The sequence below is a fragment of the Lonchura striata genome, chromosome 7 (genome assembly GCF_046129695.1).
Source record: "Lonchura striata isolate bLonStr1 chromosome 7, bLonStr1.mat, whole genome shotgun sequence".
NCBI lineage: Eukaryota > Metazoa > Chordata > Aves > Passeriformes > Estrildidae > Lonchura > Lonchura striata.
The window spans coordinates 24,775,922-24,797,230 of NC_134609.1; the positions used below are offsets into that span (position 1 = coordinate 24,775,922).

Below are 21,309 nucleotides of genomic sequence, written 5' to 3' on the forward strand. Positions count from 1 at the left end.
GGTTGTGATTGTTTTGGGGTTTTCTTTTTTAACAGATTTTGAGAGATCTGTGAGTTAGTCTAAAAATATGCAGAAGTCTGAGCAATTTTGGAGCTCTTGCTGAAGGGTTATAACTCAGATGATGCACTTGCAGCCAGGTGCTGGAGTGAATTGCTCATTACATGCAGGAAGACAGAGGAAGAGGAAGGAGAACTGATTGCAAGTCTTTATTCTGTTTCTGTTTAGGTTGTTCATGCTGTTTTCTTCTCTGAATTTATTCAGCTGTGATGGTTCATGTCTCCAAAGACAGTTTGGCCACATGCCTGCATCCTTTGGAGCATCAGCCTCACCTCATCACCAGATCAATTTGCCCACAAACCTGTAAAATGTATATAACAGCTGCCCCAGAGCCCGTGGTTCCCAGTGTTGTGTTGTTGTCTGCTGACTTTCCCATGGTGTCTGTCACCTCAGGAGAGCACAGCCAGGTCTGCAGAGAGCCAAGGCATAGATATTCACTTTGGCTGCCAGTGCTCATGAGAATAGAGTCTATTGTTCCCAGCAGAAGAAAAATCCCCTCACCCAGATGTCCTGGCCCGTGTTTGAATGGTAACATTAGATGGACAAAGAGAGACACAAATTGCTCAGCAGGTTTGTTGTCAAAAGAAGAATGGTCTGAAAGCACTCTCAGGGATGAAAGCTGGCGCTGAGACAGGAGAAGCACTGTCGTGCCTTGTGGGAGAAACCAGGCTGGGAGAAAGAGGAAATTCTGCATTCTTTTCAGTGTCACTTCGGTAGATTGTGTCCTGAGGCACAGCAGAATAGAGGCTTAGTTGAAGGGGATAAAAGGGAAATGACATTTGGGATAAAAGGGAAATGAATCTATTAATGTTTCTTAGGCATGGCTGTAGCTCAGCATTGCCTCTGCTGTTAACCTGTCAGTCTTCTCTTCATGTGGGGAGAAAGGGCTTGGCCAGACTCACACCAAACACGAGGTTCATGGTGTGGTGCAGAGGTGCCTGTGGAGCTGGCTGGATCCCAGACAAACTGCTCCCAAAGTCTCCCTGACCCCCTTGTGCATCCTTGTGTGAAGGGTCTGAGGGACCCCTCCTCTCTCCCCGCTGCCCTGCTGGCTTTGCAGCTCCCTGGGCGATTCTCTGCCATCGTTTGCCTGGCAGCATCATCAGCTCCCTGCTCCCAGGCCTCATCCTCTGTGGGATCAGCCTGTCCCCCCAGACAGCAGAGTGCTCACACTGCCTGGGACACAGCCCTGCAGCTGGCACAGCCATTCCTGGCCTCCTGAAATGCTTGAAGCCTTTCCCTTCTGCTGTTTGCAGGACACTGTGTACAGTGCTGCTGCTGAGCACTTTATCTCATGGCTAATGTGCTGTAATCTGTCTGGCAGTTCTTTATTTTAATGCACAGGAATTAAGTATACCTGTGGGCTGCACAAGGAGCAAGGCAGGCTTGCCTGGGAGCTGGGGAAACCCTGCATTTTTACCATCCTGCTGGCTTTAAGCACCACAGGTACACCAACATCTCTGTGAGATTCAGGATGTGCAGACTGCAAAATCTCATGCTGGAGACAACATTTAATGCTGGACAGGATTTATCTATCTCTGTGCATCAGTTTGTCAAGTAGAGATGATGTGAGAGGTTGGGAACTCGTGGAGTAGCTCAGGAAAGCTGGTTTCTAAACTCAGTTTGTGGGCCCTGAGCACACCTGGATGAGGTCTTAGTGCCCCAGGGATCTACATATGACTTTCCTCCTGACATTCCTCCTGAAAGCAGGTGATTCCTGAAGCCTTGCATAGATGCTCAGACATTCTCTGGCAGCAGCAGCACCCAGCAGCTCTCCTTTTGTATGAGACAAAGCACTTTGCAAGGTAAGAGGTCATGGAGCTTTGGGAGGAGATGGGAAGGGCCAGCCTGATAATAAGGATGTATGGGATGGTCTTGGAGAAATCTGCTGGTCCCACAGGCGAGCAGGACACTGTGGAGCAGATATTGGAGCTGTTTTCTTTTTCTGTTTAAAAATGGGACTTGATGTTCCTGGCTAATCTGTAGGCCCTTTCTGTTGTAAATTTTAATTAAAAAAAAGTAGGTAAGTGGCTTGGGTTTCTGACATGATCCCTTATTAAATTCACTCTCAGACTTGCCATGATTCAGTCAGAAGTATTTAATGAGCCTTTCCCTGATGGGAGCTCATTCCCTTAAGGCTGGGTCAGTATCTGAGGCTGGCACAGGCACTGAGGAGGTGGGGGCCCTGCAAAGGCAGCACTAATCCTGTCTGGCATCAGAGGAGCTCAGAGGATGCTGTCTGTGCCAGCCTGTCATTAGTGTCTGGGCTGCTCTTACTGATGGAGCTCTGAATTACTCTCACTCTGGAGTGAGCTTTGGCTGGTCCTGGGCCACTGCTGACTCCAGGAGAGCCTGTTTCTCCTTTAAAAATGGGATTTAAGTAAGTGCCACGATTTTCACCCCCTTTAGTCTTGCATTCCCTCAGCAAGCAAAACCATGCCTGTTTGTGGTAAGTAAATGTTGGCTGGCACCTGTCCTGTAAGGGCTGCAGCAGGGAAGCTGGGGTTTGATCCCACTGTGCCATTTTCCCTGCATGCCAAAAGCCAGGGCCAAAAGCAAGAGGTCTGCTGATACTCCCTGTAAAGCTAGCTGGCTTCTTCAGCTTCAAAACCCCCTGCAATCTCTGCAGCAGAAACAAATTAATTTGATTAATACCTGAGACAACTTATATAAACATTCAGGCCAACTTCTCCATTGATATAAGGTAATTTTTTTTTCCCCCCTTTAAAATGTGTCACTTAACTTTTGTCTTACTGGGAAATCAACACGCCCACTAGCAACCTTGGTATGCTAGTCAGGAACACCCAGGAGCTTTTGGGGGGCTCTGTGTATCCAAAGCAAGAAATTTGGAGGTACTTAAATGAGAAACTCGCTAAGGAAAATGGTTTGTAGCAGGAAATCTCCCTCCAGAAGAATATGGAATTCTGCTGGGGCCACTTCAGGCTGCATGTGCACAGGATTGCACAGGAATGACTGGCAAAGCAGTGATTTTATCAGCTGGAGCTGACACAGGGGTGTTCTAAAGCAGCTATAGGCAATGGGGCAGCAATGCTGGCGAAGGATAAAAGCAGCTGCTGCTGCTGTCCATTCAGTGCACAAAACCAGCCCCCCAAAATCGAGTTCTTTGGGGATTCCTGGGCTCAGGGGCTGTCAGGACACTAAGGAACTCATTGGCAGGTTTGTGTCAAGGGGCCAGGGAGTGGGACCTTGCTCAGGAATTTGTGCTGTAGCTACAGTGCCTCCCAAGCTGTCTGTGGGAGTGGAGCCACCAAGAGATATTTCACAGATGTGTCAGCTTTGGTGTCTGTTCTGTAGGGCCTCAACTGTTTTCTTTAATAACTTTTTCCTTCCTTTCCAGCTAAAGCCATCCCAGTTTTCCCTGAGTGCAGCAGGCACTAAGCCTGCACACAGTTGCTATCTAGTGGCCAGAGGAAGGTAGTAGAAGGTTTTTCACTGCTGGTCCTGTGCAAAAGGACTGCTATGGAGATACAGGCAGCAATCTGTTACGTGTCTTCACGTAAATTATGGGGGTTACTGCTATTTTTCAGTGGGTCAGAGCTCTGAAAATTGGTTTGCTTGATGGTGTAATCACTACTATTTAAGCTATAGTTCGCTGCAGTTGTACACTGCATAGCTAAGAATTTGTAGTAACTAATGGTATTGGGGATTTGATGCACTTGAAATCTATTGGAAAGTTGAGCAGGGACAAGCCCCATTACTGAGAAAAACGCTGGTAACATAATATACTCAAAATTTTATTATAAAACCCTCTAAAGCGCCACTTTATAGGTCACAGTTACAACACAGGAAATGCCTTGAGTTAGGAAAACAATGGGGACACATTGTTTAACATTTCTTGTTTGGGGAGTGTGTTGCCCAGGACTTGCCTATGTTTACCATTCCCTCATGGAGGCATCCCAGCAGGAGCACTGGAGCTGGCTGGGCTGTGAGGGGAAAGCAGAGCTCTCTTGTGCCTCGCTCTCTCAGTACCACTGTGAAATGTCTGGACAATCCTGCAGGATGCCAGCGGGCTCTACGCCGAGGGCACGGTACTACATGGATATTTAGGGAATAAAGAGGGGCTCCTGCCAGCCCATCATGGCCCAAAACAAAAGCTTCATGGAGTCTGTGGCCTTCTGGTGCTCTGGAGAAGGAAGTCCCCAGGGTGCTGAACCAGAAGAGTCAGCATGATTTATTTGCATGATTTTTTCCTATGTGCAAAACATAGGATGCCCTGACAGCTGAGGCTCCTGAGGCCTGGCATTACCAATTCCTCCATCTGCAGCACAGTGGAAACTAAAGAGTAAAATAAATGGGAGCACAGTCACCTTCTTGCTTCCAGGACACCCTGACCAAGTGTTTTGTTCCACCCTGGCTCTGTGGTGGGCCTGAGCAAGCCCAGAGCCCTTGTCAGGACATTCTCACTCACCCCAATGACACCACCAGCTCTGGGTATCACAGCCCTGTGCATCCCACTGGCTGTTTGGCCTTTGTAAAGAAAGAACAGCCCTTTAGAGGTGCTCTCAAGCCATTTCCAGGGTAAGGAAAGTACAAGATTTTTCCTGTCTGCCTTTACCTTGGCTTTGGTGTAGCCACAGGACCCCAGGGACAGCCTATCCTGGGAATTGGTGCTGATTTAACTTTGCAGGGTTAGAAAACAGCTCCAGCCCCATCCAGTCAACCCAGTTCTGGAGCCTGGGCTCTGAAGGGCCATCAGAGGAGACAGAAAAATATGTCTCCAGCCCATCACACGTGTCAGCAGGTTACAGGGAGGGGAGGTGTGCATAGATTTCTGCCAACCCACTACCACCCTTCAAATTTCTATGTCTCTAAGTTTAGCTGTTCAAATCTCCAACCTCTTCCATTAGAAAGCTTGTCTAGGGTAGAGAGGGGTGGGCTTTGTGGGCCACACTGCCAGGGGCCAAAGGCAGTATTAATGATCAGGAAATAAGGGTGGCAGCACCAAGACGTCCAGCAGAGCCCTGGCAGTGCAGCCTTACTGCAGGGCAGGCAGGGAGGGACACAGGGGCATAGGGATGGCTTCAGCTGCAGCTCTGTGAGGACCAGACACCATCACAGCTGGGGCAGGAGCATGGGGACTGCTTTACCTCCCCTCTCTTGGGTAAGGGGATCCCTGAAGGATGCACTGGGATCTCGATTTCCCATGAAACAGCTGAGCAAGCCCTCAAATATGATTTTTTTTTTATCTCTTTTTTTTTTCCTTTTTTTTAGACCAAATTCCTCAGGTGAAGTAAGATCTTCAAGAAAGTTAACTGAATCTGCCTGGCAGATCTTTGCTCAGAGCTTTTGGTGCTGCCAGTTTGTAACAGCCTACAGCACGAGAAGGTGAGCAGCTCAATATTCTAGCAAACCTGCAGCTGGTAGGAGATGCTGGAGTGTATCGGGACACTGATTAGAAATGCCCTGGACAGGCTGCTGTGTGCTTCTCATTCATATTTGAAGCATTGCTCACATGTGGGGATAGCCCTTGACTGAAGGCTGGATGAAATGCAGCTGAGTGATGACTGGCAGCAAGACAGGTGAGACTTTAGTTGACTCCAATTTATCAGGACAGGTACAAACTCACCAGGCTGAGGAATATCAGAGGTTCCTTCTGAATCCACTACAGTCACTAATATAGAAACCTTAATAACTCATTGATAAACCTTCAGAGTAGAAATACACAGAACACCCCCTATGTACAGTAACATTCTTGTTTACATCAGCTGGGTTAGGACTTTGATGGAAGGATTGCCACTGGTTGTTATTGTTTTAGCTACGTGATTGGGATTTGTCTGGAAAGAGCAAGTTCAAGTGGGATAACTCGGATCAGCAGCTGTTGGCTCCAGCGCTGCGTCCGAGCCGTGGGCGCGACGTGGAGGAGGCACTTGGTGTGTGGTGCTGCTCAACACCCAACCTCCACCGACAGATGGTTGAATCCCCTGGGCCATGCGTGGGCAGTTCGAGTCTTTAGTCCATCTCTGAGCAATGTGCTTCTAACTAGCTCCCTTTTTCTCCCATTCCTGCCAAGGAATAGAGGCAAATTAGTTGAAATGCAAAGCAGGCAACCATAACGTTGATCAACATGATTGTCCGGTCCCCAGGTGGTTTTGGCTGCAGGGTGGGTCAGGGATATCTTTAAGTTATAAGCAATGCATGTGTTTATTCATTTAAATTGTAGGCAAGGCAAACACAGGTGAAAAGACTGGAGGAAAACCAGGCTGATGTGCTCTGAATTGTGTTGGTCAGGGGTGTTTCCCAGATATGAGACCCCCCCCACAACCCCATCCCACCACAGCCAGTTTGCTCCACTGCCAGAAAGGAAAGGCAGAGGCTGTCCCAGATGGATTTTTCTGCTGTACCTTACCTTAGCTTTCTGTAGGACTGTTCCCTTCCCCGTGACCATAACAGATAAAGGCCGGTTCTTTAAAGCCGTTGCTGAATTGACCGGTGAGTTCTCTGTGCTGTTTGCTGGACTGGCACTCTTTGCCTGAACCTGCAATAAAAATCATAGAAATGGTTCTGACTACAGACTGCTGAGAGAGACTGCTGCCTTTTCCCACTACCTCCTTGTCACAGTGTCATCCCCTTCGCACAGACGTGCATTCTTTCAGTGACAAGCCAATTAAAAAAAACACCAGGGGAGTTTGTGGAGTGTTTGGGTTTTGAGTACTCTAGAATTAGAGGTACATAGCAGGGTGCAGATCTCCATTTCATGGGAACAAGTTCCCAAGAAGGAATTTAGATGCCTGAATCTCCTGCAAAAACTATCCCTTAGCTCAGCCAAATGCAGAAGGAGCTGAGTCCAGACCTGCATGGCTCTGGAGGGTGCTGCTCAAGACCCCACTTTCCTGAGTCTCATCCACTTTTCACTTCCCCATTACTGCTGTTACCTCATTAGATTATTATTAAATTATGCATATTATATATAATATAATATACAGACATATTAGCTGTACATTCATACAAGATTGCGTATTACACTAATGATGCTGTTATTTTTAAGCAGGCCGAGACTGCGTGACTGCCTAGCTGCCAGAAAGCTGCTGTGTGTCCCAGGGGTGCCCCACATACCCGTGGGGCTGTGTTCTCCAGGTGTGTGGTGTCCACTGCTGTGCCCAGTGTCACCGGGCCAGACTCTGCCTTCTTCAGGTTCTCCTTCACTTCCACCAGGCTCAGCTCCAGGTCCACCCTCTGGCTTTCCTTCCTTTTGCATTCTTCATCTATCTCCTTCAGCCTCTGCTCCAGGCTCTTGTCTGTGTAGGAAGAGGAATCTTGGTGCCTGCTGGGAACCTGGGGATCTCCTGAGGGGAGCAGGGCATGTCCTGTACATTTACCTTGGGTTTTATCCCAAGAGGGACTGTGACTCTTGCTCTAGTGTCATCTGGGTTATATGGTTTAGCTGAAAGCACCAGGTTCCCCTCATCTCTTCTGGTCCCAGAAGGGCCAGGTTCATTGCCCCCTCTTTCTCCATGGCCCCACCTTGGCTCATTTCCACACATCTCACCTTGTCCTGCCCTACCTGTGCTGCCACCAAGCATTTCCTTTAGCTCCCGTCTCTCCTTGCGCAGCTGGGTGAGCTGAGCTCGGATTTCATCCTTCTCCTTCTCCAGCCGCTCCTTCTCCTCTGTGAATCGTTTCACCTCTGCCTCTGTCCTGTTCTTGCCCAGCTTGGTTTCCACTGCTGCTGGAAACACAACCCACCAACAAGCTCAGTCAGGGGGGAAAAAGCAGGAGGGAGAAAACAAGGGAAGGTCTGAAAAGTCACCAACCACTAGAGTCGGAACACAGACTGCTGCAGAGCAGAGGCAAGTCAAATCACAGGGCACCACCTCTCTTTAAGCACCTTTGGGCACCTGAGCAGCACACCCACCTGGCAGTGGCATCTTGGGCCGGTGTGCAGGCACCAGCTGGGGACTGCCCACTGGAACTGTGCCTGCTGGCACCTCGGGCATGTTCTGCTGCTGGATCTGGATTTTGATAGCAGGGACATGTGGCAGAGCCTCCTCGGGCTCTGGCTTCTCTGGCTGTTTCTGGAAAGGAGAAATGAAGTGGGATGAGGAGGTGTAGGGAACTGGCTCAGTGATTAAGCCTGGCCTGGCATCACGGTTTGGACAGTACCTGCTCCGAGGTCTCTGCTGCCTTAGTACAGGGCTCAGCCATGGGGGCTGTCTCAGCTGTGCTCTCTGGGGCAGCCTTGCTGGCAGCCCTTTCTAGAGATGGTGAGCTGAGGGGGGAAGACTGGCATGACATCTTGCCAGCACAGTGTAGTAAGGACTTCACTGGGGTGAGATCCAGATACACTCTGTCTTGATCCCCCTCCAATTTGCTCTCACTCTTGGGTACTTCTTCCTGCAAAAGAGACCATCTGCTGCAACTCAAAGTACAAGAAACATCTCACTGCAGAACAGCACTATCTCAGGCAATCTGGAGTATTTTCCAAAAATCTTAGAGGAACTAAAATGCCAATCTCTGAGTTAATCCACAGAGGCCTTTTTGAAGTACTGAAGGAAAGGCCCCTCCTGTTTTCCTTCAATAAGCCTCTCTGATGGTAGCAGCAGCCTCATGCAAGGATATCACACTGCTGTACGTCCAACAACCCATGCCACATTCTTTGCCTTTCCTGAGGTAACAGTCCCATTCCCAGCACGGCCCATTGTTCTTATCCTTTGACACAGGACTTGCTCTTAGAGGTATAAAAAGGAATTTTGAAAGGCTAGGCTTCAAAAAGCCCATTATCACCAAATAATCCATGCTTTTTGCTGATGAAAACTGTGGAATTTTATCCCAGCTGCCAGAGGATCCCCACAATCCTTTTAGGAAACCTCTCTCCCATTCCTTAGCAACTCCTCTCCACCACTTGGTTCTGCTCCACTGCAGATTTCTCCAGGGGCTGGGAATCCCCCCCTTTCACTGCTGGAGACTCCCCATGGCCAGATGTTTGCTGTGGTGTCCTCAGAGCTCCCTGCAGCTGGCAGCTGTCTTACCACAGGCAGGTCTGGCAGATCCACGTCGTCGTACAGCTCGTCCTGCTGCACCCGGCCCTTGGGCAGGCTGTCGATGTAGGCATTGGGCTCAGAGTATTTCCTCTGCATTAGGCTGTGAACAGGCAGTAGGACATCCCATCAGGGGGACTGGATTTGCTGCATGGCTCTGCAATGCTGCATGTTGACATCTGAGAACACCAATGCTCAGGTCTGGGCCAGGCCAGGCAGCCAGGTGCAGGAGAGGAGAAGGCAGAGCCATACAAAGCAGTGGGGTCACTGCTGCTGCTGCCCGATAACAGCACCCACCAGAGTGGGGCTGTATTTCCCTTGGGCTCTCTCCTTTCTCGCCCAGCCCTCAGCCAAAGCAGCACAGTCATCCTGTCCCAGTGGCATGGTGGACTGGGTGGCTGAGAGCCCAACCTGCTTTTGCAAGAGCCACTCAGGCACAAGCCCCATGGCAAGCTGCAGCTCAGGCCAGATGCACCCTTGTGGGACAGAAGTGCTCTCCTGTCCCAAAAGACACTGACTGAGTTGGAGCTGTGAATTTACCACCTATTTCCATGGCAGCCAACCTCCCACAAGAGGAGAGCCCCCTGCTCTGGCTTGCTTTCCCTCTCCCAGCCCCAGCCCATTACCAGTGACATACAAGAAGGAATTCTTCGCAGCGCTCACAATGCAGGAAACCCTGTCAGCATCCACGTAATCGTAGGTGAATTCCTCTGGGTCTGTTTTCGAGCCTGATTCCGACAAGAGGAGGCCCAGCCAGTGGCCCATTTCCTCTGAGGACTTTGCCTGCAGGGTGATCAGACAGACAAACACAGGTTGCAGTAGTTTCTCTGCACTCACAGGCCTGATTCTGGCTTAGGTTGGGTAGGGAAACACGCTGGGCAATCCCCTGGGCTTCCAAGGGGAAAGATGAACAGCTCTGTGTATGGACTGATTCAAAAATTTGGCAGCTAGATAAATGCAGCTCTTTGCTCTACTCCTTCCTAAAATTTCTAGTCAGTCTGCATTTTCCTTTCAGTCGTGATCAACTCAGCTGTCTACGAGAGTAAGAGAAGTCTCTGGGGCTGGAGATGCTGGCAGGGAGCAGCTCTGGGTGAGAGAAAGCATGCGGGTTTTATTTTGCACCAGCAGAGTGCAGCAACGGGATTGCCAAAACAGAGGCAAGGAAACCTGACCCTTCGAGGTCCCAGAGCACAAACCCCTTCCTGGTTCTTTGCAGAGGAGAAGGTAAGAGTTTAGAACATCAGAGTCCATTGCTTTAACATGGTCAGGACCCAATTTCCAGCTGCAGAGTGCAGTCTGACATTTTGCAACAGGAAGAGTTAAATTCTGCGCCATGAAGTCAGCTCTAGCAAACAGCCACATGCACCTCCCAGTGCAGGGGACTGCACCTGAAGCAAGAAGTTGGCTGATGCAGCCACTTTTTGCACTGATTTGAGGAGTCAGAGCAGTAACCACGAAGTAAAATTCAGGGAAAGTGAATATATATACACTTTCCAAACTAGAAAGTATATTTTAAGATTTCAGTCTGGTTTTTTTTTTAGCAGAGACTTCAGTCCCTGGGAAGCCTGCCAGCCAGCCAGTCCGTACATTGAGTCTGACATTGAGTCTGACATTCCAACAAAATACAGATTCTTCCATTCACAAAATGTACGTTTTCCCAGCACCTCTTCTTTACATCTGTAATTGGGCAAAATTTCTTTGATACAGACATACCCTGAATCAGAAATTAAACAAAAACATCTTCCAATTTCACAGCATGCCCTCCAAGTCTGTTGTTTAGCTATAAATATTCCACCCACTAGAAAAATACAGGAAATTGCTCACATTGTCCACCTCCTACTATAATCATGCTGTCGTCAGAGAGAAGATTAGAGATAACAGTCCTGGATGCAGGCAAAGGAAAGTAACAGATGGAGATGAATTCACTTGCACTTTCAGGGGCAGATCTGTGATAGGCTTACTTGGGATGTGTGCCCCATGGTTTTGGGGCTCTGCTGTCAAAACATGAGGTTCTCTGTTCCTCCTAAACACAGCCTTAAATCACTAAAGTGGCATTCTTCTGCTCTAACATTAACCATCTGCAATGCACTCCACAGAACTGAATTATCCAAGGTTATCCTGCAGTGGGGGGAGAGGTGGGAATCACCAGAGGACCCCACATCCCACCCTAAGATGAGTGCCTAAGATGAAGGCTGAATGGTCCCTCTGGAGGTGCCAGCACCAGACACAGCCTGGATTACCAGTAGGTTGGGACACATTCTAGGTGACCACAGGCAGATGAACCAAAGTCCTGCTCTCCAGGTTCTGTTTTGTTGGACTGAGGTTCCTCTGGAGGAACTCACTGGCATTTAGACCTCCTAAGGCACCCAAGCTGATGCTTTTAAGCAGAGCTTTCTCAGGGACAGATGCCCTACCTCCAGAACAAGCCGTTCTTCCCCGTTGTGCAGGATGCGGAAGGAGTAAAGATGATCAGGGCTGGGCTCTGGGATGATCTCACAGCCTGCCAGACTCAGGGGCTGCTGAGCCAGTTTGCTTCGGTTCTTGTCCTGGTAGAAATGGAGGTGTCCATCCTTTATCTGACACCACCGTGACTTCCACTGGCTGTTCACCAGCACATTCAGGTAACCTGCAAGTAATCACAGCTGACTTAGACACAATTTCCATTTAATCCTTATTATTTTTGTGTGCCTGGGGATGTCTAAGGGGTAAGTTATGAGGTCATCACACAACACAAAATCACAGGCACCAATAAAGAGCAAAAGCACAAAGACAAGCTGTCCTATCCACGCAAAACAGGGTGAAAGGAGCAAAAATCTTGAAAATGAGACCCTTGAAATTCAGGGTATCTTTGGAGCAGCAAGATGGCTGCAGCTGGTTGGACAAAGTTGGTCCCAGGTAATAAATACAAGCTGACCCTCACAACTCTCCCTGCAGGCTCCCACATCCTGGGCAGCACAAATGCCCTGTGTGTGCATGTCTGGTGTTACCCACCCTTCCTCTTGGATCACCCTGAGAGCCACAGGCATCATAATCTGCATGGATTTGCTGACAGGACCACCTGGCACAGGCAGGTGGTTTGAGGAGGATGATGCCTGGTGCTCATCGTGCCCTGCACACTGAGATCCAGCCCTGAGGCAAATCCCTGCAGAGGGACTCATGCTGCCACTTACTTGAAGTCTCCAGGGATCTCTCTGGGCTATCCAGGGAGCTGGACTTCTTCCTCCCGAGGTTCATCAGGTTGCTCAGTTTCAGGCCAGTTGTGCCCTTCTTCTTAACTACCAGAAATGAAAAAGACACGTGTGGCTTTCCCAGCTCCCAGCCTGCTGGCCCAGCTGGGGCTCCTGCCCCCACCTCACACACATCCCTTGCAGAGGGCAAACCTGTGACTCAGGGACAGGCTGGAAAAGTCCAAAGCACGGGAAGTTCAGGAGGAAGATGGCACCAGTAAGATCAGTTAGGGATTTGCAGAGGATCCTAATCTACATTGCTTTACACGTGGGTTGCCTCTGAGCAAAGGCCAGTCAGTGCAGGATCAGTGGGAAGTGCTTGCACAGCTCTTGCTGGGCAGTTACCAACCTCCCTTCACTTTCCTACACCACAAACAATTAAGAGCCATTACCCATTAACATTTACTGTACTCAAGTCTTTTTCTCTCTAAAATAGGGACACAAGGTGGGAAAGGGAAAAGTTTATGCCCAAAGAACCTCGCCAACATTCTCCTACTGAGCACATCAGCCAGTGTGTGAATAAACTTGTGGAACCAACAGGTAATCCTGGTAAGAAAATCAAATTCCCAGGCAATGAATGCACACACAGCTTTCATCAGGTCTGTTTGAGGTGGGAGTGGCAGGAGCTACAGAAGGGTCAGGGGCCCATTTTCCCTGCCATTCCCAGGGCAAAGTTTTACCATCTTTTGCCTCAGCTGTCTCGGCGTGGCCGTCGGTGCTGCTCCCGCTCTCGGAGGCTGCAGAGTATCTCTCAGACACTTCCACCTGTCAACAAGCACCAGGCACAGGCTCCACAGATGCAGGTGACCCATTCTTCCAGCCAGAATGTGCTGCAATTCCCCCTTCTCCTGTATTATATGGTCCCATTCTCTCTGTAGCAGATGCTTCCCCCAGACATCCCCAGCCAGCTCACTCACACTGTGCCCTCCCCATTGCTCCTGAACATGCCCCACCCCAGCTGGGCTCACCTCTGGGGAGACACAGTGGCACCACCAGTGCAATCCTATGGCCTCCCACCCTGCAGCCTGGTTGGTGGGGGCATTTGACAATCCCTGTAGGGGACGTGGGCAGAAGCCAGGTGCCCAAGCAGGTCCATTCTGGGCATCCACCAGAGACTTAGGAAAGTCTCTTTGTCCTCTCACTGTTTTGGAACAAGCTGCTCCCATGGGAGTTTCACCTAAACCTGGATTAGAGATGGCTCAAGCCCTGGCATCCAAGGGTCTATGACACTCCCAAAGCTCTCAGGGAACACAACCATCCCATTGGATAAGACAGCAGTTCCTGCCCTGGACAGTGGGTAGCCAAATGCTGAGTTAGTCTGGGAGGGAAGACATGGCAACAAAATTAAGATGCAAAGGAAAATTAAGATAGTTCCAAGAATGCTCCTTTTCAGCAGCACAGGGGTCTGGTTACACTCATATCAGTCTTTGCTTACCTAAAATTAAGGCACCTACACTACAATCTATTGAAAGAATAGGGCTGGAAAGCCTGAGTGCTAATTCTGTCTGTGGAGACAAGATGTACCTTTGGGTAACTGAGACGCTGCGAGTCTGGGATGTACTGGTTGCCTTCACTGCCCCCTTCACAGAGCAGACCACTGGTCTCTTGGATTACCTGTGCAGAAGGGGAAGCCAAAGCCTGTGAGAGAGCTGCAGTAACAGGATCAATTAATCTCCCCCAACTAGGACAGGCAAAACCGCATCAGCCTGGGAGACCCATGGTTTACTGTCCCTGTGACCCTGGGGCCTGTCCTGGTGCTGCATCAGGCATCCAGCAGAAATGGCTGGATCCAAGTCACTGGGAGAGGCTGCCAGCAAAGGCAGCCCTGGCGTCTCACAGCCCCATGGCCGTCCTGGGCTCCAGGAGGCTCCTCCTCCTGCTGCTGTCCCAGGGGAAGGGCTGCATTTACCCCTGCCCTCAGCCAGTTCATGCTGGGGACCCACCCCAGACATTCCCCCCGACAGCCCCCACCACAGCAGCTGGGCTGGGAGGTCCCCACGTGGCCTCCAGCACACTGAAGGCAGCAGGGAGCTGCAGGAAGAATCTATGCCAGGACATGAAAATGAAGTGGTATATTTGTATAAAGGCTTGCAGTGGGGAAGGGAGCCAGAGCAAGGACAGGGCTGAGATAAGATCTGGTTTCCCAGCAAAGCATGGGAGCACCAGTGGGACAAGTCCTGAAGGTGTCACCGACCCTGAGCCACTGCTCTGCCTGGTCTTTGCTCTGCAGCCCCAGCACGATGACATCAGCGTTCGTGGGGATAATCTTCAGCTTGTGCTCTTTCTTCCTCACTTGCTTTTCCTTGTGAATGACTGTGCAGCCCAGCAAATTCACGTCGAGCTGGGGGTTGTGGTCTTTGGAGCTCTTGTAGCACTGGGGAAGGAAGACAGGAAAGGCTGAGAGGCAGAGGAGGAACCTTTCTGCTCGCTGGCACGAACTCAACCCCACAAGGGACTCGTGCAAGAGGGTCCTACAGTTCTAACAAGTCTGCACAGACTACACACAGGAGATCCCTATATGTCCAGGTACACATACATCTGACTGCATGCTTATGTGGTCTGAAATACCTTCTACTGACACAGGATGAAGTATGTGGGTAGCCTCTAACCACTGGCTAACCCCAGAGGTTAGCCTCTGAGGTAAGTATCCCTTCTGCCCAACCATCTCAAAAAGTTTCCCCCAAAAAGTATGCCTAGACGTTTTGGGGGATTGGGATTTTGGTCACAAATGTGTCCATGTGTCCCCTTCAGCAATCCCATGCCCATGTTCCTCCTAAAAAAGGAATAAGATCCCCAAATCTCCAGGACATGGCTTTTGAAGCATTTTTTTTGTTTTTTGCCAGCTCATTAACATGGGCTGAGGTGCCACTTCCTTCCTCAGCTCATAAAACCAGATTGTTTTAGACAGAGAGTAGAGGATCTGCTCACCAGCAACCTGGTGTCCTTGATAACACACAGCTGTTTTGCCCACTGTCCCAGCCACTTCTTTCTCCACAGGAAGGCACAGATGCGGGCATCCTTCATCAGCTCAATGGTGGCCTCTGGGGATGGCCACTGATGGGTTGCTGACTTGCCTTTGCTGCTCTCTTCCTCATCGTAAGATTCGTAGGAACTACTAACAGCTTCACCATCTTCTATAACAAAAGCAAAGCTCTGTCATTAAATCCATTTTTAGAACAACTCTGAGTCAAATGCTTCCCTCAGCCATGCTCACACATGCACAAGCTTCCAGTGCAGGGATGTGTCTTTTGAGGCTCTCCTACAGGGGGACAATTAATAGGAAAATTACCCTCATAGATCCTTTTAGCTTTCTAGCCCAATATGAATCTAATTGCAGTATTTTGTGCCTAATGGCCTCTGTTAGCAAACACTCAAAAGACACTTCTTGGTTGACCACAAATTTGAGAACATTCCCTTAGACATTTCCTGGTGTTTGCTGCTTTCTCCCCAAAGATGCTTTTACTACTTTCCATTTCAAGCCAAACACGCACAATTTTTAAGGCAACAGCAAGCTACAATCAGCCCTTGTCCTCTAAATGCCAGAAGTAAAAGTGATATTTGCAAGGCCATGCAGCAAGCAATGATCTATTGTATTTGAGATGTCATTCACTTTCCCTCTGTGGTCTAACAGGTCCCTCTCTCTACTCAGCATCTAAGGGACAGCAAGAAACTTTGATAATACACCTGTTGCAGAACCAAAAATTAGTCATAAGTGGCAAATGTGAGGAGCAGTAACAAGATTTTTTATGTCCATTCTTAAATGGATTGCTATGTTACCAGGATGAGTTGGAATTTTCAATACTCAGCTCTAAGGCATTGTAGAATTTTGGAGTTTTCAGCTGATCACTGGTACCAGGTTCATCAAAACCACTGAAAAGGTTCTCCCTGACTGCAGGGGGATTTGCAATGCTCTGCTGGCATTTAGAGCTCTAAGTCATGACATAAGCTCACAGAGCAGTATGGTAAGATTGGGGCAAAATTTGTGTAGGGTTTGGCATTCTTGTCCTACCAAACAGCATGGACATAAGTTTCTCTCACTGGAATTTAATCTAATTTGGATTCTCACCAAATCTTACTACCTACATAAAAATAACATTATCAGATTGGTGCAAATGAAACGAAGAAAAGCTGCCAGAAAAGAGAAAGAAAAAGGCATTAGGAGCTTCACTCAAGAACTTATCAGTTGGGTTTATTTGTTTTTCAAATAAAAGGAAATGAGATGCAGTAACAAAGCTACACTCTTAGCCCCCAGTGAAATTTCACTCTACAACCTCCCTCAAGCAATCAAAACTTCACCAATTAAAAAACTTTTAAAAAAGCAAATACTCCCTTTCAAAGTCTCTGAATGGAGCACATCTCCATGCCCTCAATGTATCAAACTGTCCATCTTTTATGGGAAAACTTGTATGAGAAACCTCAGTGCATTCTCACCATGCAGACCTTGTCCACAGGCAGAAATTCAGATGGAGTAACAGCGTAGGTGTTTCTCAACACTACAAACACCAAGGAGCTGAAACTCTGCACTGCTACAGGACCTTTCCATATGCAGCAGCAAGGATGCCTAAGGGAACCTCATCTTCCAAAACTTCCTCCTTTTCCACATGGGCCCTCTGGCCTCTTTTGGAAGTCTCTGGTGTCCCCACCTGAGCAACAGGTCTCTCAGGCTGCCACCTCACTCCTGAGAAGCCCTGGATGCTCTTCTGTGCATCAACCACAGCCCCAGGTGTGGTTCCTCATGAGATGAGCTCTTCCCTACTTGAAGAGCTGCAGCAACTGCTGGCCTGGTGACCCTGCTATGGGCCCATGATGGAAAGGCATTTCCCAGGCTGTGCAGCTGGCAAATGGGGACAAGCCTTGCCTGGTGGCTTGTGACAACCCTGAGGTCACCACCAAGGCTCTCTCAGTCCCAAATCGTACAGCTCAGGCATCAGTGGCAGCCACAATCCTGGATGGCTTTATCTAAATCCACCTCTGCCTTCCCGTGGGTCTTTCCCAGGAGCTCCCAGGGAGCTCAATCAATGCCATGATGCAGGAAGCTCAGACCACCTTATGCTGCCACTCTGCCTCAGTGGAGCACCTTCAACCATCCACCAAACAGCTACCTGTCAGTACAGCCAGAATTACCACACATCAGCTCCACCCCAGTGACAGAACAGGGGAACAAAAGCTAGGGAAGTTCTCTTCATTGTCTGTCCTGAGCACAGAGAAAGCCACAAAAAATAATTGTGTGAAACAGCGAGAGGTGGTTACCCTCCATGCATGAAACAGGCAAATCCAGGGGGAAAGACCGTATAATCTTTGCTAAAACCAAGTTTTTGGGGGTATTTTGTTGTTGTTTTTTAAAAAAGGCACTTCAGGTTGGGAAAGCATGCCATACCCATAGTTATTGTGGCATAAATAACGCCCTCAGTAACCTGCAACCCTGGCCTGGGTCCAGCCGCAGCAAGCCTACCAAAAAGACCTGCACAGTCAAAAAGAAAGAGAAAGGGAGACAAAGAGAAAAAGCCACAGATAAGCAAATGCAGAGAACAAGGGCATCAATCCCCTCGGCCAGTGAGGCTGTCCCATTCCTGCACGCTGAGATTTCATAAAGGGACAGCATTTTCAACCCACCCCTCGAACAAGGCAATTCCCTTTCAAACAGAGTCATGTCATGGCCATTAAAAGCAGCCAGAATAAGGATTGCTCGGCTGGCAGCCACGTCGCCCCTCTCCCGTTTTCACTCCGCTCCTTATCGCACCCTCCAATTATGCAAAGGATGCTGATAAGGCTTTAACACGTTTCAGCCCAAGAGGGAAGGGAAGCAGCAGCCTCTGCTGGAGCTGGAAAATGAAAGGCAGAGAGTCCCCAACGGAGGGGTGGGGATGCTGCTGATCAAAGACGGACCCCGAGATGCAGCAGACTCGCCCGCTTGCTTCATTTTAATTAATTCACCCACGGTTTGCTACAGCGTCTCACAGTCCCACCTCTGATGGTGCACGAAACCTCTATCTCCTCAGCCCATCTGGAGGCTTGCTTTGATGTCCTTTCTTGGCAGTGCACCCACTTATTTTAGTGGTGTTTCTATTTTTGTCTGATTTCACTACGCCCATCTGTTTGGGACACGTGGGTGTCTTCAAGGCTGAGGCTGTAACACTGGCAGCATGGCAGAGGGACTTCTCACAGAGCTTACAGCGACAGGACAAGGGGAAATTAAGACCGAGAGTGTAAATTCAGCTTGGATTTCAGGGAAAAATGCTTGACTGCAAACATGATGAGGCTGGCACAGGTTGCTCAGAGGGGCTGGGGATGCCCCAGCCCTGGAAGTGCTCAAGGCAAGGCTGGCTGGAGCTCTGAGCAGCCTGGTCTAGTGAAAGGTGTTCCTGTACATGGCATGGGGGTTGGAATGAGATGATTTTTAAAGTCCCTTCCAACCCAGGCCACTCTGTCGTTCTATGGAAGATCACCAGCAGCTTCCTGGGCTGCCACTCCTCCCTATGCAGCCTGTGGGGAAAGGCACAGAGGGCTTGGGGGTTACTGGGGTCAGGCTTTAGCATCTTTGGCCAGGGCAAAGCCATGCATATGCAGACTGCCCTTTAGCAACAGCAGTCACACCAAGGTCCCAGATCATTTGCTAGCAGTGAGCACCACTGTGTAGGACAGATACAAATACTACTGACATCTAACAGGGCACAGGGTGGGCAGGGGGAAGGGATGGGGATCTTGTGCTTGTCGAAACAAAGGGCAGCACGGGGACTTGCAGGATGGCCCTCATGCTGCAGCCTGATCTCTTGAGGCAAACCAGGGCACCAACATCACTGCCCAGCTCCCCTCTGCTCAGGGCACCACACCTTACCTTCTCCTGAGCCCCTGCAGCCCCTCTCCTTCCACATACCTGCTGCTCCACATCTTTCCCTGCTCCTCCTTCTGGCTCACTCCCCAAGGAACCACCTCCAACATGAGGTTTCCAAAGAGAACAGAGGTTCTCATGATGCTTCCTTCCTTCCTCCTCGCACAGAGCACACTTTGTAGCACACCAGGAGGTTTGTGTACAGAAGGGATGTGGCAGGGTCTGCAGAGGGGACCAGTGTCTGAGCAAGTACAGGATGCAAAGGCGCCACACACCTCAGTGGTGGGGAATCACTGGAATCCTCTGCCCCATCTCTGCTGTTTTCACAGGCTCCTAACCCCACTTAGAGCTGTGGCAGTGCTCAGTAAAACACAGAGCCTGCTGGTGCAACACAGCTGATCACAGCAGCCACAGCCAGCCTCCCAGAGCTGCCTCATTTGGGCAGTGCTCCCATCATTTGTGCTTTTCTCCTTTTGCAGAGCTCTCATCTCTCATTTCCTTGGGCATCTGACTGACCTAGATTTGGTGGGTAGTGGTTGTATTTGTGCCTCAGAGCTGCAGGAAAAGCAGAGGTGGGAGCTGGGTGTGCACTTATCATTCCTGCCAGCCAAGTCTCTGATCTGAGGGCAGGTTTATGGAGCTGCCTGGATAACACAAGCTGGGTATCCCAGCACATGGATCCATGGCTGTACTCCAGCTGATCCAGCATGTGCCTTTTTAAGCCACAGCTCTTAACAATTTATCCACTTTTCCAATGTGCAGCAGGGGGAAAAGAAATCTCCTCTATCTTACATTGCAGGCATGGGGATGAGGCTGCAGCAGGGCTTCACAGGGCATCACAGCCCTCTCCTCAGCCACATGACCCAGAGCCTTTCAGCAAAACACAGGGCAGAGCTGGGGGGCCTCTCCTCTGCACTGAACAGCACCTTTCACCCTGGCCACGATGAGCCTGAACCTTTCCCATCTGAGCTGGGCACCATCTTCCTGTTCACTGACATTGAGGTCCAAACCCAGGAGCTCACACTGGGGCTGGAGAGAACCCAGCTTCTCCCAGATGAAGCTCAGATTCAACAGCCAAGGCTTTAGATCCAAATCTGTTACCTTTAACCCTCACTTCTTTGCTTGCCTCGACTCTTGCCACTCAGCCCTGCCCATGCCACACACTCTGCTGCAGCCAAGGCTGATGAGCAGAGATCTGCTTCTGCTCATGGGGTGGTATAATCCATCTCCTATGGGTTTAAATGGATTATAAAGTGACAAGATCAGCTCTGCTATCAGATCACAGGAAAGCAATCTCTCAGTGAAGGGTGCTCAACAAAAGGATGCAGGAACACATCATAAAAAGTGAGAATGTGGGAGCTCAGCATACAGCAGCCTCCTCCCAGAGGGGTGGGGAGCCCACAGGGGAAAGGCAGGGGTGGCACAGCTCCAGGACATGGCTGGGGGTGCTGTCCCAGGCACTGAGTGGGGTGTGCAAAGGAACACACACGCTTCCCTCCCACACGAAGCATGGCTTTCTACTCAAGTTTACAGATGGTTAAACAGCCACAAGAGACAGAGCTGAATAACAAGCCAATTATAAAAATGGTTATCACTCCTAACAGACCAGCAGAGCCATGGATTTTGAGCCCCAAGGGGACAATTAGAGCACTAGGACACGAATGCAAGCCACCACAGCTTCACCATTCAGTCCTGAATAGAAACTTGTGCTGGACTGCAGTTTATCTGCCAGAAAAACACCAAAACAAAGAGGACACACAATGGTTTCTAACATTTTACACTGATGCTACTATACTGACCCAAGCATATTACTAACTTCTACAGAAAAGTTAAAAATTTGAGCAATTCAGTAGTCTTTGCTTTCCAGCCAGCATTAGGTCTGTAGTATCAAGTGTGATGAGCAACAGAAAACAAATTTGTCCCAAAAGCTGTATGAAATATCTGTGCTTTCATTTACTGGTTCTCATAAATCTCAAGTCCTCCATCTCCCACATGAACCCCCTCCCAAGGGTTAGCTGGGATATACCATTTACAGAGATGTCATAGGGCTCAGCTTCTTCGTAATATCCCTCTGGGGATTCAATCTTGGGGACTGGTGGTTGTTTTGTTTCCAGAATCTGCAGAATAAACACATAAAAGAAACATGATTTAAGGTAAAAACAGATCCACCAAAACAACGGGACTTCCTTTCCGCCTTTTT

The 21,309-nt window shown here is 49.4% G+C and overlaps 1 protein-coding gene across 3 annotated transcripts in view; it reads right to left on the reverse strand.

Annotated features, from left to right (window-relative positions):
* Nucleotides 1–3,799: 3,799 nt before the first annotated feature.
* The window catches only part of AFAP1L2 (actin filament associated protein 1 like 2), a 63,972-nt gene continuing 46,462 nt past the window's right edge, over nucleotides 3,800–21,309 (reverse strand). Inside the window, exons 5-20 of one of the 3 annotated variants that reach the window (XM_021525949.2) lie at nucleotides 21,136–21,226; nucleotides 17,658–17,741; nucleotides 15,209–15,411; nucleotides 14,475–14,654; nucleotides 13,805–13,894; nucleotides 12,961–13,045; nucleotides 12,224–12,328; nucleotides 11,468–11,679; nucleotides 9,691–9,836; nucleotides 9,045–9,156; nucleotides 8,179–8,409; nucleotides 7,931–8,090; nucleotides 7,580–7,744; nucleotides 7,132–7,313; nucleotides 6,425–6,553; nucleotides 3,800–6,080 (exon numbers count right to left, since the gene is read on the reverse strand). In XM_021525949.2, the coding sequence (XP_021381624.2) occupies nucleotides 6,054–6,080; nucleotides 6,425–6,553; nucleotides 7,132–7,313; nucleotides 7,580–7,744; nucleotides 7,931–8,090; nucleotides 8,179–8,409; nucleotides 9,045–9,156; nucleotides 9,691–9,836; nucleotides 11,468–11,679; nucleotides 12,224–12,328; nucleotides 12,961–13,045; nucleotides 13,805–13,894; nucleotides 14,475–14,654; nucleotides 15,209–15,411; nucleotides 17,658–17,741; nucleotides 21,136–21,226 (2,202 nt within the window). In that variant the 3' untranslated portion in view covers nucleotides 3,800–6,053. Of the gene's footprint in view, nucleotides 6,081–6,424; nucleotides 6,554–7,131; nucleotides 7,314–7,579; nucleotides 7,745–7,930; nucleotides 8,091–8,178; nucleotides 8,410–9,044; nucleotides 9,157–9,690; nucleotides 9,837–11,467; nucleotides 11,680–12,223; nucleotides 12,329–12,960; nucleotides 13,046–13,804; nucleotides 13,895–14,474; nucleotides 14,655–15,208; nucleotides 15,415–17,657; nucleotides 17,742–21,135; nucleotides 21,227–21,309 lie in introns of all 3 variants that reach the window. The other 2 variants (XM_021525948.2, XM_021525947.2) reach the window with 2 other exon arrangements.